The sequence below is a fragment of the Urocitellus parryii genome, chromosome 4, assembly GCF_045843805.1.
Source record: "Urocitellus parryii isolate mUroPar1 chromosome 4, mUroPar1.hap1, whole genome shotgun sequence".
Classification (NCBI taxonomy): Eukaryota; Metazoa; Chordata; class Mammalia; order Rodentia; family Sciuridae; genus Urocitellus; species Urocitellus parryii.
This window is the reverse complement of record NC_135534.1, coordinates 66,864,600-66,892,012: the sequence shown is the minus strand read 5'-3', so window position 1 is coordinate 66,892,012 and position 27,413 is coordinate 66,864,600. Positions and strand designations below refer to the sequence as shown.

General features: G+C 33.6%; 1 protein-coding gene across 1 annotated transcript in view; it reads right to left on the bottom strand.

Annotated features, from left to right (window-relative positions):
• The window catches only part of Emsy (EMSY transcriptional repressor, BRCA2 interacting), an 83,951-nt gene that overhangs the window by 19,041 nt on the left and 37,497 nt on the right, over positions 1-27,413 (bottom strand). Inside the window, exons 11-15 of the mRNA XM_026387298.2 lie at positions 18,053-18,202; positions 15,186-15,356; positions 9,804-9,940; positions 6,444-6,617; positions 4,691-4,889 (exon numbers count right to left, since the gene is read on the bottom strand). Of these exons, the coding sequence (XP_026243083.1) occupies positions 4,691-4,889; positions 6,444-6,617; positions 9,804-9,940; positions 15,186-15,356; positions 18,053-18,202 (831 nt within the window). The remainder of the gene's footprint in view (positions 1-4,690; positions 4,890-6,443; positions 6,618-9,803; positions 9,941-15,185; positions 15,357-18,052; positions 18,203-27,413) is intronic.

Here is a 27,413-nt window from a genome sequence, read left to right as displayed (position 1 = left end):
ACCTAGTCAAATAAGGACTTGATCCATTAGACCTGGTCTTTTAGCTATTTATCATTATCTCAGCAATAGTCCAAGAATTATACAACTTAAAAAGCCTATCCATTAGGTTAGGGGGAACTACAAAAAGGAAACATTTTGGATTCAGACAACAAAAATGAATTTATAAGGCTAAAGTTTAACCTTATGCCATAGTCAGTTATAGTTGCTCTTCCACTGTTTGTTCATTCTGAGAAACTTTTACTGGTTACCTACTCGGTGGTACTTAATTTCTTTGCCAAATACCAGATACATGGAGATGAATATTATCCTCGCTTGCCCTTGAAAAGGTGGCAGACTAGTAGAAAAGAAAACAATTATAATAAACCCAACAAAAGGTACAGAGTGGTCACTGTTAAGACAGCTGGTAGAAAAAAGCAATATTGGCAGCATAAAAATGTAAAAAGAGTTATGAATCCTCCCAGGTGATCAAGGGAAGTCTCACAGTGGGGTAACAATAAAACTTTTGTTCTAGCCTGTGAGGAGACAGTTTAGGAATAACACATAAGGCCTAAACGTCTCCTCTTTGGGGAGAAGTATAGGAAGCACAGGTGGAATTGAGGCTATTTCTTTGGGATAAGATATCCTTACACCAGGACTTGCTTATACAGGGAAGTCTCCCCCCCACCCCAAATATCTGAAGTCAAGAAAAGGTTGAGTTTTCCTTGGACTAGAATGTCAACCATCAAATGTACTAAAAAAAAAAAAAAAAAAAGACTTTAATAAATCACCTAAGGATGTTAAAAAAACTGGAAAGCAGTTGATGAGAAACATGATATTTAAGTGGTCTCAAAGCACCTTTCCACAAATAACTATTCATCTCAAAGGGAAATATATTACCTTCATAATGGTGAAAACTGTAAGACATCATCTTAATCAAGTGACATCATATGTCTCCTGATAAAACTGAGGATACGATACCTATCTGTGGAATTTCTGCTCAATCTAATCATAATAAAATATAAGACAAAACTAAATAAAAATATTCTACATGATAACTGACGTACACTATTCAGAAATGTCAAGGTCAAAAAATACAACGAAAGGCTAAAAGACTATTCTAGGCTAAAGGAGAATAAAGAACAAGGACAGTTAAATGTAGCTATATGCAACGCACAATCCTGAATTGGAATGTGGATGGTGTAAAAGCTATAAAGAACATTACTGGATAATTGGTAATATTTGAATATGGATTATTAAATATTAAAATTATAATATTATGACAACATAATATTTCTTGATTTTGATAACTGTACTTAGTTATAAGGAGAATAACCTGTAAGAAATACAGACCTACAAATATGTTAAGGGGCAAAAAGCTACCTATAATTTACTCCAAAATGGTTATGAAATTTTAAATTATACACATGGAAGAGAAAAGCAGAGAGAAAATAAACAGGCTGTAGGTATAATTCAGTGTAGAGTGTGCACTTAGCATTCACAAGGTCTTGGGTTTGATACCCACTCCCCACCAAAAAAAAGTGAATAGGGCAAAATGTAAACAAAGAGTGTATCTAGATAAGAATATATACTGTATACAGTTCTTTTTACTATTCTTGCAACCTTTCTATAAGTATGAAATCTTATCAAAAGAAAAGGTGACCAGGCATGATGGAACATGCCTATAATGGCAGCAGCTTCAAAAGCTGAACGAAGATTACAAGTTCAAGAGACCCAGCAACTTCAAGAGACACCATTTCAAAAAAAAAAAAAAAGGAAGTTGGGGGCTGGAGTTGTAGCTCAGTAGTAAATCCCTAATATTCAAACAAAACAACATCAAAATGTGGCTAAAAACATTGAAAGCAGCAATGTAGCGGGGAAATGGGTTATTAGATACTCCTCACATTCCCAGTAGGCATGGCCCTTCTACACTTTAAAAGTCAGTATGATTCTTGACTGATTAAAACCTTAATCCCTTTCTCTTTAAATGACAGCATATACATTCTCAGCCCTGGCCTTTGTGAGAATGCACTCAAGGAGTTATATAAGCAATGGGGGAGAGGGGAAAACAGAGTATAAAAACTGGCTTTATAGTCAATTCTAATAGATACACTTATTCTAAATTGTGAAAACTTTCTGTTACAGAATACTTTTAATATGCAAGTGGGGCATGGTAGTGCATGCCTGTAACCCCAGCAGCTCAGGAGGCTGAGGCAGGAGGATCTAGAGTTCAAAGCTAACCTCAGCAAAAAAGCAAGGCACCAAGCAACTCCGTGAGACCCTGTCTCTAAATAAAATACAAGAAAGGGCTGGGAGTGTGGCTCAGTGGTCTAGTGCCCCTGAGTTCAGTCCCTGGTATCTCCCATCAAAAGAAAGAATATGTAATGAAAGATATGGAACAAATAATATATGAGGCAGAGATCTGACTAAGGGAATGGCATGTTGGAGAAGTACTAATTGTCCTTTAGCTCCCTTAGGAAAAGACTAGCAATTTCAAAGGATAACCTATATAGTGACATCTACTATTCATGACCCCCTTTTAGCACCAACTCACAAGCTAACCATTTTACCTGCCCTCCATGAAAAATTTCTTATGGGAAAAAAAAAAAAAGATTAGTATTACTTAAGGAACTACCTGAAGACTTAAAAATAAAAGAGGAAAAAGCAGTTGACTGGTTAAACTAAGAACAGAATCTATAAATACCAAATTAGAAGGTCCAAAAGAAATGACTAGAGAATAAACATCACTCCACAAATAGTATATACACTGATTTTATAATCAATACAGAATGATAAAGTCAATCAGAACATCTTTGATAATATGCTGAAAGAAATCATACAGTTTCTAAAATGAGTACTATACTGTTTGTTAAAATCAACATTTTCATTTATTTTTAAGACTGTTTCAAATGCTACCTCCTTCATGAAGATTTCTCATCCTGTCCTCATTGGAGTATGCACTTTCAGCCTTTGACATTTTTTTTGTTGTTGCTGTTTATTAATAAAACTGTTACACTGGAGTTGTATGTGTATTTCCTTTTTTTTTTAAAATTTAATCTCCTCTTCTAGATTTTAAGCTCCTGGAGGGCAAGAACTATATTTTACTCAACCTCTACAGGATCTATCACAATATTTAACACATAGTACACTAATAAATAGTTATCAAATTGAAAAAAAAATAGAATGATCCACAATGTAAACCATATAAAACTAATGTGTGAATACTCCAATAAAGAGTTAAAATATTCAAGTGTTGCCAGGCATGGTGGCAAATGCTTATAATTCCAGCTACCCAGAAGGCTAAGAATGCAGGATTACAAGTTTGAGCCCAGCATGGGCAATACAGTGAGACCCCAACTCAAAATAATGATGATGGTGAAGAAAAAGTATTTGTACAATGTGAAGAATATATTTTAGAAAAGTGATGATGCTAAGAAAGCATGCTAGCAAATCTAACGGGGAGGCAGAAAGAAGAAATGGAGCAAAGAAAGAGCAATAAGGAAAATAAACAACTTTGTTTAGATGCATCAGAATGCATAGACACACAGGCTGAGAACTCTAATCCCCAAATATGAAACTTTTTGAACACTGACAAAGCATCACTGGTGGAAAATTCCACACTTGATCTTAATGGTCCGAGTCAAAATGCAGGTACACTGCAAATGGGAGTCAAAATGCAGGTACACTGCAAATGGGAGTTCATAACCCACTTGAATCAAATGTATGAAATATGATATGTCAAGAGCATTGTACTGTTTTGAGCAACCAACAAAAAAAAATGCAGGTACATTAAAAATAATGTATAAAATTATCCTTAAGCTAAGTATATAGATGCATATGAAACATAAATGAATTCCATACTTAAACATGGGTTCCATTCCCAGGATATCTCATTGTGTATATGCAAAATTCCAAAATCTAATGACTCCAAAATCTGAAACACTTCTGAGTTCCAAGCATTTAGGATAAGGGCTACTCAACCTGTACCACCTGACAAGAAGGGCAGTTAAGATAACTGAGTGATAGGAGAACGAGAGTTGTGCAAAGTTCAAAGTTATGGCTTGAGTTTATTCCAAGAGACTTCCTAGAAAAGTAACATACTTAAAAGAGCATTGAGGACAAACAGCCTCTGTCTTATGGAGTCTAGCTTCAAAGTTTCTTCTTTAAAATTAAGACAACCATAGTATTACCATCATTTTGACAGTGAAAGGGAGCATTATTAATTATGCTAAAACAACACACATAAAAACTAGGACTTATCCCATGTAAACTGAAATTTAAAAGAACCCCACTTATAGCTCATCTCTGGATATCTTGATTCTCTCTCAAGGCTTATCAATAATCATTTCAAAAGGTATATTCAGTTTCTCATATACTTATTCCCTTCCTTACCCAAACCTAACAGCAGAATATAAAAATTACCATTTGGAAATCAAGAGTTTAATATTACCTACCTGGTAAAATTATCATCTGAAGTTTATCAATTATTTGATGAATACATGCCATGTAGGAAAGAATGGTAAACTTTACCAAAAGTAAAATTTTAGCCTACTGATTAAACATCAAACAAAGGAAAAAAAAAAACTAAAATCAAAAGAACTGACATACTGAAGCATACAAATTTGGTTTGAAATCCCTGAAGCAATGTCTATTTTGGATCTAGGGTATTATGTCAGGTAGTACTTACATAAATCAGAATTAAAATGGATCTTACCTTGGGAACTTTGAGAGGACTCTGTGGAAGAGGAACTACTATCCGTATAACTCTGTGGTTCTTCTTTTCCTTCCTGAATAGATGAATTACCAGCCTCTGCTACCCTGGATGCTTGCTGTAATGTTTCTGTTACCAGCTGTCTTGTTTGTTCACTAACAACTGTGGCTTGAAATGTTACTGGTTTGGGTTTAATAAGAACCTACAGGAAAAGCAAAAACAGATGAAATTTTAGAGCATTATTTAAAATGCTAAACTTCTAGATTATGAACTAACATTTTTTCTGGTAAGGAAAACATCATTCTGTGTATGCTTCGGGCACAGCATTGACCAAAGAAAAATTCAATTTATGGACAAAATTACAGTTAAACCATGTACATCACTTTAAATAGTACATGACAGACTGCAACAGTCATAATTTTGACAAGAGCTTTTGTGTCTATTTTTTCTCATCTATAATTATTTCAGAAGTCATTTTACAACCAGTAGCCTTATAATAGAATAATGACCACAAGATAAGGGCAGTAGAACAAAAAGACACAAGGAGCCTAAATTCCCAATGGAATTTTTGAACCACAACATCAGTCTAGAACATCCTCTTGGTTTTTATTAATATAATAAAAATGAAACCCTCACATGTTGAAGCCACTATTTTTAAAGTGTCTTTTCATCAGGAACCAAATGAAATTCTTAACTAACACACCCTTACAAAGAAAATTTGCTTGAGACCTAAGTAATCTTTGAAGAAACTCCAGAGAAACACTGTTGAAACTACTATCAGAAGCAACATAGAAAGTATGATGGATCAACTCCTGGTAAAAGTTAAAATAAATACTGAAACAAATGAAGTGGGAGAAAATTTTCAAACTGAACCTTTCTACTTCAAAATCTGGGCTCAAGGAGATGACTTCAATTCGTCCATGGAATGAAAATGCCAACTTAAATACAGCCATTTTTATTTCTACCATCTACAAGATTATAAACCTTTCAGACTCTGCGAAGTCATTAATTTCTAAGAGTTCAAGAATGAAAACATGGTTTATATTATGATGGAGCAAATAAAACTTTTACTATTGAACTCAGTAGGCAATATGAATTCACCATTAAAATTAGTTTTTTAGGTATGTAAACAATTTGACTACAATCTGAGGGAATAGATCCTAAAGGCAAATTATAAGTTTATAAGTAAATTATTGTCTTTTATAAAAATGTTATATATATATAGCATTTCTCAACCAAAGCTGATATTGCTTTCTTTGTATTCTCAGAAAAGCAATTAAATTATCTACAAAATAGACACTAGCCTGGCAACATAATATTAAATCCTGAGCCTCAAATTCGTAGGCAAATTTTCAGAAAAGTTCCTAGATCTTCAACTAGTAACTCTGTTATAAAGGGTTCAAGTAAAGCAAATTATATAATATGCAATGTACCATAAAAAAAGACTTTGAGGGGCTGTGGTTGTGCTCAGTGGCAGAGCACTCAACTAGCATACATGAGGCACTGGGTTTGATCCTCAGCACCACATAAAAATAAATAAATAAAATAAAGGCATTGTGTCCACCTACAACTAAAAACATATTTTAAAAAAAGTACTAAAGAAAAAAAAACAGATTTTGAGATCAGATTATTATACACTTCAGTCCAAACTTTTCATAATTTTTCTTTTTTTTAAGTTTATTAATCTTTTCCTTCTAATTTCTACCTGAAAATTTTAGGAATTTAAGAACAAAGATCACCATATCTTGTAGCATACCTGTGTTTTCCCTTGCTGCCCATAAACAATTTTTGTTGGGATAATTTTAGCTGCTGGTTGAACTGTAGAACCTATTCCTTTGGGCTGAGTTACAATCATTTTGGTGATAGGTCTTGTAGCAGTGATGATAGCTGGCTTTGCTCCTGTTGGCACTGTCTGAATTGTCTTTTCTCCCTAAGTTGAAATCAATAGTTATATGAGAGATTTATATGCATTTAAATAATAAAAACAGTCCTCTTAGGAAAAAGCACAGAAAGGTTTTTACCAAGATGATGGGAAAAGGATTATATAACAAAGTACAAAGTTCCTAAATTATCAAAAATCCCAGACCTAAATGAAATGATCTTAGAAGTCATCTGAACAACTTTACCAAAGAAAAAATTAAAATTATTTCCTAATGTGTAAATTTTTTTAAATTATTACATCTAAAAATCCTTAATATACTATGCCATTCATAAAACGCACATATTAAAATAGAGCCAGAAAATTCTGGAATATATGCTAATATGTTAACATCCAAGAGTTAGGATCCTAGGTCTCATCCCAACATTCTTCTTTACCTTTCAGTGTATCTGAAATGAATATTTATGAAATTAAAAAGTTATTGTGCAATATATTATAACTAAATATACAAATACAAAATAAACTCCCTTAAATTCTATGTATATGAAATCACAAGGGGACACAACAGAATGTCTACATGAAAAAGTATAGGCAACAGACGAGAAGAGCAAATTTATTAAAATTCTTTCTAAAGTTATATTTAAAAAAAAAGGAAAAACTTAAGGCATTCCCCATGTTTCATTATTAGTATGTTACTAATATCACTAGTTACACTAGTTAAAGTCCAGTAACTTTTCATCATTTTTTGTATTTTCATCTGCCTTATTCTTAAGTATCATTTTCTGGTCATTTATGATTTCAACATTTTTACTTGAAGTTAGCTAAATAACTTCAAATATAGTGATTTTACTAAATTATTAAAAAAATTTACAATTAAGTTGGGCTTGGTGGCATACGTAGTAGTCCCAGCTACTTAGGAGGTTAAGGTGGGAGGATTACTTGAACCCATGAGTTCAAGACCAGCCTAGGCAATATAGTAAGACTCTATTAAAAAAAAAAAAAAGTTTTAAAATTAAGATCCATGAAATAAAAAGGAAATTTAAAAAAGACCTCACAATTTTTACCTTATTAGTTTTTCTTAATTTCTAGATGCGTGGCCTTCCAAACTTAGCAGCCAATAAAAATAAAGTGCTTTTTATCCATGTCAGTTGGATAAAAAGCAATCACTCTGTGGAATTGGAGCTAAATATATTTGCATTACAAAAAAATGTTAAATTTAACTATCTGTGGTAATTATCTAAGGGAAACAAAGTGTCTGCCAATTGTGTGATTACTTATTTCAATACACACACATCCTTGACAGCAGCATTTCTGGAAAGTGGCCAACATCCACTAGATTGCAAGTGGGCACGCCTATCTATTCAACAGCTTGATGGGTCCTATCCAAGTATAACAACGTGAACAAAAATAACTAGCAGACTTTTTTTTTAAGAAGCTTTCCTGATGTGTATTGTAGGCATGCATAGGTGAGCAAGTGCATGTTCCTATGTGGTAAAAAAGCTGTTCTTATATGTTGATCTGCTTATTTTATTAGCATTGCCTATGTCCAACTGTTGCTCAGATATATCTAGTAGAGAGTACTCTCACAGGACTCTTCGATCTCTCCAACCACACAGGACCAATAGTATATGGCATCCCTGCTTATATATCAAGTACTATTGAACTATAAACCACATTTAAAAGGGCTCTGAAAATCTGAATTCTATTCTTGGCTCTATTTTTGGCTTACTATGTGAATTCAATCTAAAAACAATCCGATTTCCCACATGTTGAAAGTCTACTGCTAGATCCCTTCCAACATTCCAAAAATCATGATGCCTAAGAAGCTTTCATGTGATCTACTTAAAAGGACAGCATTCCATTTTCTAGAGAAGTCAGAAAAGGTAAGGACATTACAAAGCCTAAATAGTTAAATACCAAGAGTAGTAGCAATCTAAAGAAAACCAATGATAATGGACTTCCTATGTGCTAGACACTATTTTAAGCCCTTTTAAAATTGCTACCATAATCCCCAATGTACAAATAAGGAAATGAAAGATTAGAGAAGCTGAATAAGTCACCCAAGATCAAACAAGTACAATATTAAGACACAAGATCAGATCTACCTATAAACCTCTTAACAACTGCCTTTGAAGTGGCACCCCCTTTCTCCACAGAAAAGCCCTCTTCACCATGGCTGATTTTAGGACTCTCAGCAAAAGAGTCTCTGCGAAAGAGTCCAATGTAGATAAACTTCCTATTTTCGTGTTGCCCTGTTTACTTGGCCACTGGCCGAGAAGATACCAGCACTCCAGGTGCTAGACACCCCCTTATTAGTTTTTCACAAACATATCCAGAATAGTACTTTGAAGAAATGTGCAAACAAGGCCCTGGCCTTGAGCTGGGCTTCACAGAGATGTCTACATTTTTAAGATAAGTTACAAATGGGCTCCATGGTAACAGCTGGCAGCGGGAGGAAAGAAAGGGGAGAAGAAGCTCTCCCCTTCTCAGGTGTTATCCTTGAAGAGTTAACTTGCCCAGAACAGTGAAAGAAAAAGCTGCTTTTATGTGAACTTCTGCAGACTGTGAACTTCTGAGCCCCTCCCCTTACCTGCTGGGTATAAAATTCTGAAACTCCCTGAACTCGGGGTTCAGGGGATTAATTGATTACAGCAAAAGCTGTGCCCTCTGAACCTGGCTGCAGCCAAATAAAACTGTTTCCTGCTATCTTTGGTGCCTTGTCTCATTTTTCCTGACAACATTTTTAGAACTATAAATCAGTTCTTTGACTTTTTAAAAAACTAGGTCAAAGAGATAAAAATGAAAAAAATTAAAGTAACATATCCCCATAAATTAATTTCATCTTAAACCCAAATATTTCTCTTTGCCAAAATAAAATAAAATAGTCTATGCCAAATACTACTCCAATATCTACTGGCCATAAGTATGAATAAAATCATGTTCCAAAAGAAGTATTTCTGCAGTTAAGCCAATGAAATTCTCCATCTGGACCAAGCTAAGTATCTAAATCATGGTCATAAGCAACCTAACTATGAGCAAATAAGAGCAGATGCTTTAGAAATTATTGTAAAAAATGGCATCAGTTGGTGATGTTTTAATAGTTATTATATCACAGTAGTGGTAAATCAAGTCATTCTGGTCATTGTAGGGTTCAAAAGTCCTTAGGCAAATATTTGTATAGCTAATCTTTAAAATTTTCAGTGTATTGTTGAATCTGCAGTTCAAGCTCTTACTTACTCCAGCATTTAACAATGTTGTGACAACATTTTTGCCAGGGAGGCCTTGAATGGTCGTTCCTTTTCCTGTTGTCTTTTGCACAACAATCACATTAGGCTTGGAAGTCATTGGGATTGTAGTGATTTTGGTAGTTGTTCCTTAGAAAAGGGGGAAGAAAAGGAGGCCTGAGTTAAGAACTAGTGATGATCATTTCTGTTTATGTTGTGCAAAATTAAAACAAAACAAAATCTCTCCTTAAGCAAAGGCAAAAACAAAACAAAACAAAAGTAAACAGACACATAGACCAAGTTGCAGATTCAACATGTACTTTTGTAATCTGCAGAACTCTAGAGATTGTGAGAATGAAATTTTGATTTATACTGTATATTTTATAGGTAGATTTTTATTTTTAACCATTAAGATCTACTATACAAACATAATACCATATTGTCTTCTTCCCTGCATCCTTCCATAAAATTCTTCTCTTCAACCTATCAAATCTAACCATCTATTATATCTATGCTCTATATTCTAATTGTCCAAGTTGAAAATCCTTTTGTAAATCCTTGATTTATGCCTTGTCTTGACTCTGCACCCAGTAACAAAACGAAAGCCCATGAGCTCTGTACTCCTTGTGCCACTGATTCCTTCAGTGCTTAGCACAGTGGATGGAATTACTTTATAACATTTGTTCATTAAGTATGTCAATGAGCTCACTTTATCAGCAAAGTCGTCTTTTAAAATGTTATCAACGCTAGTTCAACAGGCAGGCCCTCCTCTTCTCTAGTTTCCATATTGCCTCCCTATTTCAAGTTTCTCTATCACAGAAACAGCTCTGGTGCGCCCTGACATATCCAACATACTAAAAAAAAAAAAAAAAAAACAACTAATTTTATCATGTCAAGAATCCGGAACATATTAAATTGGTTAAGAACCTCCCTAATCTCCATTGGATCTAATCCCAACTTTCCCTCTTGTGTTTCAAAATCTTACATGTTCTGGCCCTAATTCTACCAATATGATCTTATTAGTTCCTACTCCACGGTAAATTCCATAAATTCTAGGCTAACAAGTAATTATTTCTTTATGGTTTCCCACAAACTACCACATAAAGCCCCAAATTCCTCAGCTAGCTTTTAGGGTTCTGTCAGGTGTGAATTATTAGGTTATCTAACATGTATCTCTCCTTCAGTGTTGGTTTCCATGGTAAGCACACCAACCGCAATGCTACTTTTGCTCCTATAATTTTCTCTGCATAAGAAAGCAGGTAGTCATATTCTTATAAAGGTCTATACATTACTTAACAGTGACTAAGTACAGAATAGGAACTTAATAAAAACATGACTCATATTCTTGAAAAGAAAAATTTAAAAAAATTTTATTATTTTCCATTGGAAATCAGTAGTAATCATTAATAGAATTTTATAAATAAGATTACACTAAGAATAGAAGTATTCTAGTTGTTTTTATTAAGAATTATTAATTTTGTCAATTTTGATATAAAAATACCTTTATAACATACTTGTCATTATCCAAGATCTCATCAGTTCAAAGTAAAACATTCAGAGATTATATAAAAAAGCACTTTTATCCACCAACTAGCTTCACAACAGTTTTTCCCTTTATCTACAGTCTGAATAAGCAAGTTGTTACAAGCCACAAAAACCAAGCTACCCATTAAAGTTAAACCAACTTAAAGAGTAACTCTTAAGTCCAGTCCCTCGTATGTAATTAACTGTGAAGATCTCTTTGGACACTGCACTTCTCACCAAATATTTGATAACTGAAAAAATGTTTTTAGAAAGGAAGCACAAAAATCTACTTCAAGGAAATGTAAACTATGTTTCTAGCTCTACACCAAAATATATGGACCATTTTTTGACAAAACTTGCTCAACCAATGGATTTTATTTGTCTATCCTTTTCATTTCAAAGGCCTGTCAGTTTATAAGAATAGTTGTGAACCATGTCCACCAGTTTAACAAAATGGGGAGGGTGGGGAATAAAGTTAAAAAACTCAAAGAAAAAGGATTAGTATAAGGAAAAGCAAGTTCAACATTATATTAAAATAGAATATAAAATTTGTCTATAATGATCAATTATAAGTATCTGAAATTCCAGGGAGCATGTTTCTATATCTAGAAATATTACTCATTACACACACACACACACACAAAGTGAGAGACCATTTTCTATGCTTTCATAGTAATGAGTTTATAGTTCTCATGATACAACAGAATGCATCCCAAGTCATTTGTTTAGCATTCTTTAGGGCAGAGAATGAAACTCAAGTTCTTAAACTCAAGTCTAAGTATCATAGCATCTGAATCATAACATATCAGAGAACTCACTATATAGTCCATACTTAAAAGTAAAGGCATAATGGTTGCAAATAACTTGTGAATCACATTTGATTCATAATGGGCAATGATTCTGACGCATTCCAATGATTCTTATTTTTTTAAAAAAATACACTTGGAAAAGTTTGCATGTTATGGTAGGTTGGCTTAAAGAGAAACAGAAATTTATTGGCTTCTATTTTACTATTCACAGATTCTTAAAACCCACACAATTTCAGTCTCTTGGGTAATGTTTTATGTTGTTTTTCTCAAATAATGTGACAATGAATGAATGGGAAAAAATGTATAAACAAGAGCTCCTTGTCTGGACATTTTAGTAAAGATTAAGAGAATCATAGTTAAGTCTTGCCATTGTCACAGGTTCTTATAAATGCCCTCAGAGTCAAGATAATGGATTCATTTTGAAAGGATTCAAACTTCTACATAAAATAGGTATATTTCTTCAACCAACACTCAATATGGCTCACAAAAGCTTACAAACCTGATAATTATCATGTATATACACATATAACTATTTGATTAATATATGAATTAAATGGCTGTAAGAACAGTCATCACTTCCATTTAATTGCTTACTCTAGTTTAAAAAAATGAGCTTTCTAGAAAGTATTGAAGAAGCATTAATTTGCCTTCTAGGGTATTATACAAAGGGAGTAAGGAATTCACAAATAATTTATGTATAATAATATTCATTTCAAGATTATTTATAACAATAAAAAGACCTGTAAGCAATCAAAAACATCAACAATAAAAAAAATAGTTAAATTATGGTAAATCACATGAGGGAATATTATGTGGCAACTGGAAGGGATATCAAAATATATTTACTAGGTATGTAAAAATAATCAACACATTTTATGAAACAAGGATAAAAATTATGTCCTAATTTCTAAAAATATACATATATTCACATAAACAAATGAGTAAAAAAGGAATGAAAATACATTTCAATTTTAACACATTTCCATGGGTGGCAAAATTATGTGGTTTTTATCTTTGTACTTTTCTAAATTACCCCACAATGAAAGGAAAGTTTGTTGTTGTTAAGTCTTCTAGTCTTATAGCTAGATGTCTAAATGTATTTTAGGAAAACTGCTTTTTGGTGGGGGAGGGAATTTTATTTATTTATTTTTTCATTTTTCATTGGTGCATTATAGTTGTAGTACATAATGGTGGGACTTGTTATATATTTGTACATGCACACAATATAACCATATAATTTGGCCAATATCATTCCCCAGTATTTCTCCTTTCCCTTGAGGGAGAGAATTTTAGAAACTAATATCTGCTTATGGATGAAGACAGAAAACTACTAACTTCATTCAACCAGATTACCAGTTTATGATGAATAGACAAAGGGATTTAAAAACTACTAATAAACTAACCTAAATCCTAGGATCACAGAATAATAGAATATTACAAAAAAAGAGAACGATCTTTATAAAGAACAGTGATAAGTAAACATAGGATCCATTTAGAACAATCAGGAATGAGGAAAAATGCCAAACAGTGAAGGAAATACGAAGACATCATAATTTTCATGCAATGAATAAAGTTGCATGTATACCAAGTAAGTATATGCTACAGTGCCAGAAAAGCTTAATAACTCTTCCCATGTATACCCATTTACTTGAAATAACAACCAAGTGAGTGGTTCTATATTTAATATGAAGGTGGATAATATATACAGGATATAGATCTTAAATCTCTGCCTCTAGGAAAATATGCCTGCTTATGTTCCTCTAACCTACTACAAAACAACTACATCATGAATAAGGTCTATAAATAAGGCTTCATCTAACATTCCCTTCAAGCTATATGGTATTATAAACTCATATATAAGTAAAAAAAGAAAGAATCCTAAGGTCATAAAAAGTTACCTACCAATGAAAAACATAACTTTTTGAAGAATGCTTAATTGAGTAAATGTTCTATACTATTTGAAGATATTGTCAAGTAATAAATTATAATCTGAGTTATCACTGTGTTATTTAAATATCCTCTTAAAAGTTAAGAGTACAATGACTCTTTCCCTACTTTCATCCTCCTCAGTTTGGCAAACACTGAATTTTCTCACTTACACTTAAAAGAAGAGCCAAAATTAACAGCTTTAAATATAGTGCTTGATGCCAATACCAAGCGCTGCTTTGCTTTTTTTCATTCCTTGAGTTATCAGCAACATCAAATTACTGCCAGAAACTTCAGTCCCTTGATTTTATAATATTAGAACAACTCACCAGGGGCAAACAAAATACGACTAGTCTACAAAAATGGCAGCAGTTAATTCATAAGGCTTGCTTAATCAGAGATTATTTAGATCATTTTAATTAAAAAATAATAATCAGTGAAAACAGATGCCATGTTAACATTCCACGTCAGGATCCATGACCCAAATATTGTAGGCCAATAAAAAACAGGTAAAATTCCAATATACCAATAAATAGGCAGATGGTTAACAACCTTACTATCTGAGTAAAATATTTCTTAAAAGCAAACAGTTAAGATAAATGGTGAAAAGCAACTAAGATATTCAAATATTTTTATTTTTAACAGGCTAAGGTAACATTAGTAACTGAAATTATGAGATATGTTCCTTCAATTGAGTTCAATGTATTAATACTACTTCTTCCACTGCTCTAACTTGTACAGATATGGATAGGTCAGTTGGACCTCTAAATCCAAATCTGTCTTCATTTGTAAAATGGGCACAATAATAACCACCTGAAGAGTTACTATAAAGTCTGACTGGGTTGACAAATGGGAGAATATTTTGTAAATTAAAAATCTCTATGCAAAAATTAACCATAATCTTTGCATTGTGATTAAAAACAAGTAATTATTCTTTTAATTTTAGAACTATCAAAAGCTTTACGTGTGAATATTTAATACTAAAACTAAGAAATATTTAATCTCTAAACACAAGAACTAAAAACAAAGCTTTAGATTTCTAAGAAAAATGAGATCAAGCAATCCTTCAATAGTGAAAATGTTTTTCCTCTCACTATAGGACACCTATGCTTTTGATATATTTCAGATATACCTACCAGAAACTATATTACTGCTAATTATCTTGCCCCCCAAAGTAGCTAATGATTTGGGTACTACTGTAATGATGCTACCACTGGTAGTTTTCACATAGGTTGCAGCTCCAGGTGTTGCAGCCATCCGACCTATGGATGGGCTCACTGTTGGCCGGGTATAGGTTGCCTGTGTACCTACAGAAGAGAAAAAGCCAAAAGAAAAACTCATCATCACTTACAGAAGAATAACTTGCTTAACCATAATTCAATGTAACCTACATTGCTTTAACTTGAAAATGGAATTTTCAGGTGTCAAGACATTAATTTAGAGTTTTACAGTCAGTCTTCAATGCACATAGCAAGAACAAATGCCAAGTCAATTTGAATTAATTTTACACTTAAAATTTTGTGATGTGTTGCATCAAATTACTAACTCAAGAAAAAGTAGCGCTAAGCCTGTTCCCTTCTTCAACTACCTTCTTCCACTAGTTTTATGCCAAAAGAAACTTAAAATTTAATCATCTTTCCTGCCAGAGCATTTTAGATATTTTTATTATAGATTTTAAGGTATCTGCATCTGTTTTATTTTGTCTTAGTTCCAAACCTGACGTCAGCACTCAGCAAATAAGGCAGTATTATTTGTCTAAAATTTTATAAACTTTTACTTTTTTATACTCTCCTGACCTCTAAATATATTTCCATCTTTTAAAGGGTTATTCCATCATTTTACTAGAGATTAAAGCTGAAGCTGCCAAGAGTTGCCAGGAATATTTCTCTATAGCTAAAAATTTTCTCCACTTACATATTTCCTCAACTTTAACTGACCTACTAGAATATTTTTCTTCATATCTCTCAAAGGATTTTATATCCTTTCCCACTATTTTGGGGACTTTTCTCTTTACCAAACAGGAATTAGAAACTAACCAGATGCGCCTTCTTTATTTCTTACACAGCCAGTAAGACTATTACAGTATAGTCTCAGACTATTCCTGAAAAAAAAATTATTAGCCTTGGGGAAATGAAAAAAAAAAAAAAAAAAGCAACAACAACAACCAAGGTAATACTTTTTTCAACTTAATTTTTTTTGTCATAATAATAAGTAGATTCAAAGACTATTCTGATAGCCACTTATATTCCCAACCCCCAAAAAAGTTATTTTAGCAATTTATTAACCTTTAAAAAATACATCCATTACTCAAAAAAGGGAGGAGTGAAGAAACATTTAGTAGAATCAGTTTGAACTGGTTACAAACATACATCCAAATTTAAACAACAACAACAAAAACCCTAGTAGAAAGTAAATATGGCATGGGCACCAAAGGTTTGAATTCTACGAATCATACATTCAATTTTGGCTTTTGTTTTAAAATACGAAACACTTACTCTAATATAGACAAACATGGGCACAGTATAATTTTTCACTGCCCTCCCCTAACATGAGGAATCATATATATATACATAATATTAATATCTTTGAGCCAAATGGAGAAGAGTTTGGGCTAAGTATGATATATTTAATATGAGAATAACAGTGTTTAAAATAGAAACAGAAAGTAAAATGGTGGTTGCCAAGGGTTATAGAAAAGGGGGAAATGGAGAGTTCTTATATAATGGGTATAGAGGTTCAGTGTGGGAAGAGGAAAATGTTGTGGAGATAGATGGTACTAATGGTTGTACAACAATGGGCAAGTACTTTATGCCAATGAAATGAATATTTGAAAGTGGTAAATTTCATATTATGTATATTTTAACCAAAATTAAAAAACAAAACAAAACATAGGTTCTGGAGTCAAACAGATATGGGTTCAAATCTCAGCTCTCTTCTTATTGGCTATGTGACCTTAGGCAAACTGGTTGACGCAAGTCACTGAAAATGGAAATAATAAAGCCTAAAGGAGATTAAATACAATGCTTGTATAGATCTCAACATACTGGTCAATAAAGGACAGCTTATAATACTTGAGATAGGTATCATTTTGTACTGCTAAACAGTACAGTCTAAAACTGTGTCATGTAAATACTGGCCCTCCTCAAAAAGTTTGGTTAAGAGTTAAAGACACTTTGGCCATGGGCATAGCTCAGCAACTGGAGTATCTGCCTAGCATTCATGTGGCCCTGAGTTGAATCACCAGCACAGCACTGGGGGGAAAAAAAAGAATTACAAGACATTTAAAATATTAGTAATGGCTAATTCTAATATTAATAGTAATAGCTACTGAGCACTAGACTATACTGGGGACTTTTTACATACTTGATTTCATTTAAAACTTACAATAATCTATGAGTTAGATATTAGTCTCCCCTTTAAATTAGACAGGGGAAAAGATTTAGAAAAGTAAGTAACCTGCTAAAGGTCACAAAGGATAGTACTATTTACAAGGTCCTACGATATCACTTTCTCAAACACAGGCTGACTGCTTACTCTTTGGGCATAATGGCATCCTGTGCTTCCCTCAGCCTCAATAACACTTACTATCCTATGACACAGGTTCTTGATCTCAGCAGAGTAAGATCTTGTGGGTTGGCACTGTTTTCATTTGGTCAACAAATCCTCAACAAGCACCTACTTACAACAGGCCAACTCTCTATATATGATGAATAAACAAGACGTGATCCCTTACCCTCAGGGAGCTTACAACCTAATAGGTGAAAAATAAATTAACCACTAGCAAAGTATGAGAAATTGTGGTAAGTTCTATAAAGGAAAAGAACAGAGGACCATGAGAAAGAATAGTAAGAGACAGCCAGTTTTAGGGAGGTAGGTGGATCAAGAAAGGTCTCTGAAGAATTATTTCATTAATCTCTTGATCCCCAATGTAGAGAATATCACTGGTACAGAGATTTTGCTTGATGAACATATGAATGAATGGACTGATGCTCATGAGACTTACCCGTAGGAGTGGTTACCAGTTTAGTTGTCATAATTGCACCATTACTGCTAACCACCATAATAGGGGAATTGCTACTGGTGGGAAGAGTTGCAGTCACTGGTTTAGGTAAGATTTTACTTGGCTGAACCTGTTGTGTGATGATTTTAACACCTTTGAAAGAAGAAAGATGAATCTCAGTACAAAGTTTTTTAAAAACATGTCCCTTATACCAACCTAAGAGGGCAGTAATACATATATTTACTCAGTCTTATGCAAGGAGATTTTTTTTTCATATTGATGAGACTCTTTCAACTTTTAGCCTCAAATTCCTGTCTTTCCTAATTTTTCTCATTTCAGGAATGAAAGTAAGACATTATATTAACAAAGTTCTTGAAGAAAAATAAATCTTGACTTTTTGTATATGTTGGGATCATATAAGAGCTTTTAAATCAAAGTTAGCAATTGTACTTTTACAAGCAAATAATCTGTTCCACACAAATACTTGGGATGAAAGGAATATCATAAGAAGTCAAACCAAGTCACAATACTATTTTCGCTGAATAATTCATGAAACAAAATATTTCACTATAGACAACCACCAAGGATTATAACTTTTTTAGATGGTGACTTAGGTTGAGACATTAGGAAGGAAACAGGTCTACGTATTTAACAGCCTTAATAATTAAATAATTCTTAATAACTTAATTCTTAAATATTAAACTTCTTATAGTCAATAAAAAATTAAAATCATGGTATCTAGGCATAATTAAACAAGTTACTTAATCTCTGTGACTTAGTTTTCTCATTATTAAGTAAAAATAATATTAGTTTATATCTCATTGGGCTATTGTGAGGATTAAATAAATTCAAATTACAAACTGACTAATACATGAAAAAATTAAATAATTATTATTGTGAAAATAAATAATTATTGATAATATAATATAATAAGCTATAAACAGTGAAGCTGTAAGATGAATAATGACTTCTATTTCATTAATGACTTCTAATAAAGCAAATATAAAAAGAAGCCACTAAAGAAATAATCAGACACAGAAAAAAAACAAGAGAATCATAAGAGATAATTCTGCTCAATCCTAAACAAATAAACTGAAAATCTGGATTGGATGATATTCTAGGAAAATATCCTTTACTAGAATTGACCCTGGGGGTGCTGGGGTTGTGGCTCAGTGATAGAGTGCTCACCTAGCACATGAAAGGCACTGGGTTTGATCTTCAGCATCACGTAAAAATAAATAAATAAAAATAAAGGTATTGTGTCCGTGTATAAATAAAAACATATATTTTTTTAAAGAAAACTGACCTTGGAAAAGAAAGTCAATTAAAATAGACAAGTTTACATAAAAGAAATTTTTAAGAACTCCATCCCCCATCAATAAGTAGAAGACCCAGATACTTGCACTGGACAATTCTACTGTCCTTTAAAAAAATAATAATTCCAATGTACTTAAAACCATTCCAGAGATACATTTCTGGTAAGATAGCATGAAGGCCTAAGCTAATCTACTAATTCAGTGAAAAGTGATGAAAATTATGAAACAATAATCTTGAAAGGCTCTGGAAATGGTTTCTAGGTCAAATAGCAAATGAAAAAAGAAATCTACTCAAGAAAATCCACCAAAAGTTCATAAGAAAGGCAAGATCTGTGCTATTTGAACTAAAATAGTTTCTTCCTTTGTCCCTTTCAGTTTCAGACTGTTGTGGGCAAGGACATAGGGTTCCTTCTGCCCCTACTCCAGTTGGAGGGCCTTCTTCTTAGAAAGAACAGGACTTAAGCTATCCCACCCTGCCCCTAGCTATTTGTTGTTAAGGCTAAATTCTGAGCAAGTGCAGTTAAGCGGTGGGTGCTTCCTTCTTCTGTTCAGCCCCTAATTCAAGGACAAATGCTCTAACTCAGGTGGGGCATTACTAAGAATACTGGAGCACTGATCACCTCAGCCCAGCTTATGAGGCAGTGGATCTACCACCAGGAGCAGCAAGCTTAACGAACTTCAGACTGCTCTCCAGATCCAACCTTCACTGAGCACTTAGTGCCTAAAGCAGGGGTGCTACCTGGAGAGTAGTTTACCATTGACCCCACTCCTCCCAGTTCCAGAGCGCTGGCTCAGGGACTATGTCTGAAAATAGAAATAAGTCATAAAAACAGACAGCTCCTACTATCTTCCCAAAGGAACTGACTTCATTTGTACCAGATTATGGAGAAGTTCAAGTTTTGACATTTTCAAGAATACTGGAGGATGTGGTGAAAGGTAATTGGAAAGAGATTCAAGAATTTAATGAAGACAACAATCTAGATTACAGGCTAATTTATAGAAGAGAACTGGGGAATAAGAAAACTGAAAGGAGCCCTCCTGGGGTCAGAACAAGTATCAAAAATGAACCCCAGAAACTATTCTGTCAAAGGGTTCAAAATTTGGATTTGTGTATTGAACAATTTGTGTCCCAGGCATTGTTCAAAACAACAGAGAAATTATTCAGCAGTTGTAGAGTTTAATAGCTGGATGTGGCCAGGGGAAAGAAAGAGCCATACTAATATTATTGTCATGCCAAAGTTCCCTGAGGAACAGTATCAGAGTTAACATGGTAGAGGAATGGGGGAAAGTGGGAAGATTGGAATGGGAAAGAGAGTAGAATGAATTAGACATAACTTTCCTATGTTCATATAAGAATACACGATCGGTGTAATTCCACATCAAGTACAACCCACAAGAATGGGAAGTTATATTCCATGTATTTATAATATGTCGAAATACATTCTACTGTCATGTGTAACTAAAAAGAACAAATAAAAACTTTGGGCTGTGGTTATGGATCATGGCTCTAGAGTGCTTGCCTTGCACAGGTGAGGCACTGGGTTCAATCCTCAGCACCACATAAAAATAAACAAACAAAATAAAGATATTGTGTCCATCAATAACTAAAAAATTTAAAGATACATTTAAAAAAATAAATAAAAACACTATAGGGGAGGGGTGCAGGAGGGAGAAGGAAATAGACTTCTAAAATAACTATCTAAACAAATAACCAAGCAAATAACAATAACAAATTCTTGGAGGGAGGAGACCAGTACTTGGCTACATTATATTACCTAAATGTCCAATTTCCAATAAAAACATTAGGGGACATGCAAAGAAACAGGAAGAAATAATGGCTGAAAACTTTCCAAATTTACCAAAATGCAATAACCTACACATCCAGATAGCTTAAAAAACTTCAAGTAAAATAAACATAAAAAGATCCATAGTAAAAATGCTAAAATTCAATGTTAAGGAGAAAAATCTTGTAAAAGAAAAACAATTCATCACTTATAAAGAACTGACATGAGGTTAACAGTTTACTTCTCAGTAAAAACAACAGAAGTTAGCAGGGTAAAGGATAAAATAGAGCTCAAAGAAAAAACTCACTGGAAAATCCTATAATTCAGCAAAGCTATCTTAAAAATGAAGGTGAAACAAAGTCTTTATCACAGAAGCAAAAACTGAAAGAATGTGTTACCAGTACATCTGCCTCACAAGGAACACTAATGGTAGTTTTATGACTAGAAGGAATAAGGAATAAGAGAATAACGTCTGTTTTTCTCACATCTGTTCAATACTGTACTAGAGGTTCAAGTCAGGGAAATTAGGCAAGAAAAAAAGAAATAAAAATATCTCTATTGCAGATGACCTGATCTTTTATTTAGAAAAACCTAAGGAATCCACTTTAAAAAAAAAATAGTTTTCTTTCCTTTTTTTTTTTTTTTTTTTAAGACATGGGGTCCACTATGTTGCACAGGCTGGCCCTGAAATCCTGACCTCAAGCAACCAACCTGAACCTGCCTCAGTCACCTAACCCCCCACCAAGTAACTCATAACTCAGACTATAGGCACACACCAATGTGCCAGGCTAGGAAAATCTAAATTATGGGAAAATATATCATGTCCACAAATCAAATGATTTAACATTAAGATGATAATATTCCTCAAATTAATCTACAGAGTGAATCCAATTCCTATTCTGATGACTTTTGTAGAAATTGATAGGTGAATTACAAATTTCATATTACAACTGCTGAATAATTTCTCTGTTGTTTTAAACAATGCCTGGGACACAAATTGTTCTATACACAAATCCAAAACAGAAAAATCCACACTTTAAGATTTCAAAACTTATTACAAACCAATGGAAATCAAACCAGTACAGTACTGGCATAACACACAGACACAGACCAATGGAACAGAACTGAGTCCAGAAATAAACCAATACACCTATGGTCAACTAATTTTTTTTACAGAGTTACCAGGACAATTCAATGGGGAAAAAATATTTTTTCAAGAAGTTATGCTGGGATAATTTAGATAGCATATACAGAATAATGAAATAGGACCTTGTATTTGTCTATTTTTTTTTATTACTACACCAAAATCCTTGGGACAGGCTAGTTTTATAAAGTAAAGAGGCTTATCTAGCTCATAGTTTTGGAGTATGAAAGTTCAAGATCATTGGCCCTACTGATTTAGCCTCTGGTGAGATCACTGTGGTAGAAGTGTAAGCAAGAATAAAACATCATCAAAGAATAATTCATGGGTAGGACTCAATTGTGTGTGTGTGTGTGTGTGTGTGTGTGTGTCTATGTTTGTGCTAGGGATCAAACTAAGGGCCTTGCACATGCTAGTGCTTTAACACTACACTACATCCCCAACCCTAGGCTGTCTTGTAACAGACTCTCACAATAACTCAGGGGTACCACAAGAGTTTCTGAGGATAGCTGATCAATGACCTAAGGATCTGCCATTAGACCCCATCTCTTAAAGGTCCACACCACCTCTCACATTATCACTCCGTGGACCAAACTTCTCACACATAAACCCTTATAGAACACAATCAAACCATATCCAAACAGCATACCTTTATCTCACATATATATATACAAAATTAAGTAAAAAATGATCAAAGATACCAAAGAGGTAAAACAAAGTGTTAGAAGATAGAAAAAAAACTTTATGATCTTGGGTCTTGGCAAAGAATCATTAAATATAACACTAAAAACACATGCAAAAATGGGGCTGGGGTTGTAGCTCAGTGGCAGAGCATGTGTGAGGCACTGGGTTCTATCCTCAGCACCACATATAAATAAATAAAAAATAAAGGTACATCAACAACTAAAAAATATTAAAATAACACATGCAGCAAAAGAAAATGATGGGGCTGGAGATGTGGCTCAGCGGTGGCGCGCTCGCCTGGCATGCGTGCGGCCCGGGTTCGATCCTCAGCACCACATACCAACAAAGATGTTGTGTCCGCCAAGAACTAAAAAATAAATATTAAAAATTCTCTCTCTCTCTCTCTCTCTCTGTCTCTCCTCTCTCACTCTCTCTTTAAAAAAAAAATGATATGAACTAGACATCATCAAAAGTTTAATTTTTTTTGTACTTTAAAGGATATCAACAAGAAACTGAAGAAACAACTAAAGAGAATGGGAGGAATATATGGATATTGCATGTGATAAGAGTTTAATGTAAGCATATAAATTCATACAATTCAATGGCAAAAAGACAAACAACCCAATTTAAAAATGAGCAAAGAATCTGAGTATGTATTTCTTCAAGGAAGATATGTGAAAGGTCCAACAAGTACATAAAAAGATGCTTAATATCCTTGTCATCAGAGAAATGCAAATTCAGACCATAATGAAATACCACTTGTTAGACATTAGGATGGCTAGAATCAAAAAGTAGGAGAACTACAAGTATTGGCAAGAATGTAGGGTATTTGGAATTCTCATGCATTCATTGCTGGTGGGAATATAAAACGATGCAGTTCTTTAGAAAATAGTCTGGCAGTTCTTCAAAGAATTAAATATAGAGTTATCATATAACCCAGCAATTCTAATACACACACAACATACACACACACGAAAACTGAATATTCAAAAATTCACACACAAATGTTTTTAGCAGCATTTTCATAATTGCCAGCAGGTAAAAACCATCCAAATATATATCAATGTCCATCCAAAAGAACAAACAAATGCATACCCATGTTTTTAGTAGCACAATCCACAACAGCCATAGTATGGATCCAGCCATGGTGTTCATTAACAGATGAATGGGCAAAGAAAATGTGGTATTTGTTCACAATGGATTCAATCATAAAGAAAAATGAAATTGTCATTTGCAGGAAAGTGGATGGAATATAAGAACATTATGCCAAGCAAAATAAGCCAAAGGTCATGGGTTGAATGTTTTCTCATATGTGGAAGCTAGACAGAAAAAAGGAAAAGAAATGTGGAGCAGGGACCTCATGAAAAATCTAAGGGAGATCAGTAGAGTAAAGGAACCAGGGGGAGGAAGGAGGGGAGGGAAGGGGAAATACTGGGGAATGATACTGGCCAAATCATATTATGTGCATACACAAATATATAACAACAAATCCCATGATAACACACTAATAAAAAAAATACAGAAAAAAGAATCAAATACTAATATATGCAACAACATACATAAACCTTAAAAACATGTTAAGTGAATAAAACCAGACACAAAAGATCACATATTATATAATTTCTTTCATATCAAAGTACAGGATATGAAAATCTAGAAATCAAAAATAATAGGGAGCCAGGCATGGTAGCTCGTGCCTAAAATCCCAGCACCTAGCGAGGCTGAGGCAGGAGGATAGCAAGTTCAAAACCAGCCTCAGCAAATTAGCAAGGCCCTAAGCAACTCAGTGATACTCTGTCTCAAAAAATAAAAAATAAAAAGGGTTGGGGATGTGACTCAATGTTTAAGCACCCCTGGGTTCAATACCTGGTACTAAAAAAAAAGAAAAGAAAAACATAACAGGGGATGCTTATGGATGGGTACAAGGAATAGGAGGTAATAGCTAAAGTTATAGGGTTTCTTTTTTTTTTTTTAATTTTTAATATTTATTTTTTAGTTCTTGGCGGACACAACATCTTTGTTGGTATGTGGTGCTGAGGATCGAACCCGGGCCGCATGCACGCTAGGCGAGCGAGCTACCGCTTGAGCCACATCCCCAGCCCCTATAGGATTTCTTTTTGAGGTGATAGAAATATTTTAAAATCATAATAGATGATCTGTGAACATATTAAATACCAGTGATGGGCTGATGTTGTAGTGTAGTTCAGTGGTAGAGTGCTCACCTAGCACGTGTGAGGCCCTGGGTTCCATCCCTAGCACCACATAAAAATAAGTAAATAAAATAAAGGCATTGTGTCCAACTACACCTAAAAATTAAATATTTTTTAAAAATACCATTGAATTGAACACATTTAATGAGTTAAGCAAACGCTTTGTGAAATAATCTCAAGAAAACTTGATTTTATTTTTAATCCATACAAAAAAGGGAAAATTTTAAAATTCTTGCTAGGAAGCACACATAACATGGAAACAAAAACCTGACGAAGCCATGAGTGGTGGTGCACACCTGTAATCCCAATGGCTGGGGAGGCTGAGGCAGAAGGGTCGCAAGTTCAAAGCCAGCCTCGGCAAAATGGAGATGCTAAGCAACTTAGTGAGACCCTATTTCTAAATAAAATACAAAAAGGGCTGAGGATGTGGCTGTGGTCAAGTGCCCCTGAGTTCAATCCCTGGTACCAAGAAAAAAACAAAAACAAAAACAAAAACAAAAAAACACCTGACATGAACTGTACACACACACACACACTACACACACACACACACACACACAAGACTACAGATGAATGTCAAAATAAATAAATAAATAAATAACTGAATCACAAATAAAAATGTAACCAAAACACCTCAGAAACTAGAACCTTGCAAAACTAGGAAACAGTGCATGTATACATATAATAAAATCCCCTTTTTACTAGAAAGATAAAACTATTTCAAATACAGTATAATATGCAGGGAAAAAAAATCAACTGTGATAATTTTTTCCAGTATATTATAATACCACATTACACTAAACAAACACTAAGGAAATAGAACAAAATGATATATACATTATAAATAAATCAAAATTGAATCCTAAAATATTTTCAAACAAGCTAGAGGAAGGCAAGAAAATACAAGAATAACAAGAAATAGAAGAAACAAACAGAAAACAAATAATAAAATAGCACTTAAGCTCTACCATATCAACAATTACCTTAAATGTAAGTGGTCCAAAGACATAATTTATAAGAGAAAGACTGGCAGAGTGAATTTTAAAAAACCCAACCACACTAAGTTCTGTCTACAAGAAAATCATTTCAAATACAACACACACAGTTGAAAATAAGATGATGGGAAATTATATATTGTTGAGATAATGAATCCAAAGAAAACAGGAGTGGCTATCTTAATTATAGATAAAGTAGACTTTAAAAGGCAATACAATTCACTGTGTCCAATCAACATAATACCTGGCAAATCCAAAATCACTGTAGTTTTCTACTACATGGACTAAATATACTAATGTGGGTTTGATATCATCATTTTGTAGATTATGTGTCAAGCTTTCCAAATTGAAATTGGAATAAAACTTTAAGAGTGGAAATAAAAATAAAACATCATCTTTTTTTTCCCCCCTAAGAAAAGTAGACTTCAGAGCAAAGAAAATTACTGAGGGAAAAAAAAAGGGATACTAAATAATGAAAAAGAACCAATCTACCAAGATATATAATGTTTCTAAATATATATGTATAAACAACAGATGCATTAAAATACATAAAGGAGGGCGGGGTTGTGGCTCAGAGGTAGAGCGCTTGCGTGAGGCATTTGGTTCAATCCTCAGCACCACATAAAGTAAAATAAAGACACTGTATCCACCTATAACTAAAAAATTTTAAAAAATAAATAAATAAAATAAAATACATGAAGCAAAACCACATAAATAATTCTGGGGTGAAGTCCTACAAATATAGTTGCAAACTTTAACATTTCATTCTGACCAGTGATAGATAACCATATGAGAAATTTAACCATATAGGAAATCTAATAAGACTACAAGATAACTGCCAGGCTTGGTGGTGCATGCCTCTAATCCCAGCAGTTTAGGAGACTGAGACAGGAGGATTGCAAGTTCTAAGCCAGCCGCAGCAACTTAGTGAGGCCCCAAGTAAGACCCTGTCAGCAAGACCCTGTCTCTAAATAAAAGATAAAAAGGGCTGGGGAGGTGGCTCAGTGGTAAAGAGCCTCTGGTTTCAACCCCAGGTACCAAAAAACAAAGACAAAAACCAGGATAAATTAATAAAACAAAGAACAAGATCTGACTTACACATTAAACATATGCACCCAATATTAGTATATTTCTTTAAGCACCCTGGAACATTTACCACAGTAGAACATATCTTGAGCCAAAAACAAGCCTCAACAAATTTAAAATAACTGAAATGATGTTATGTATGTTCTCA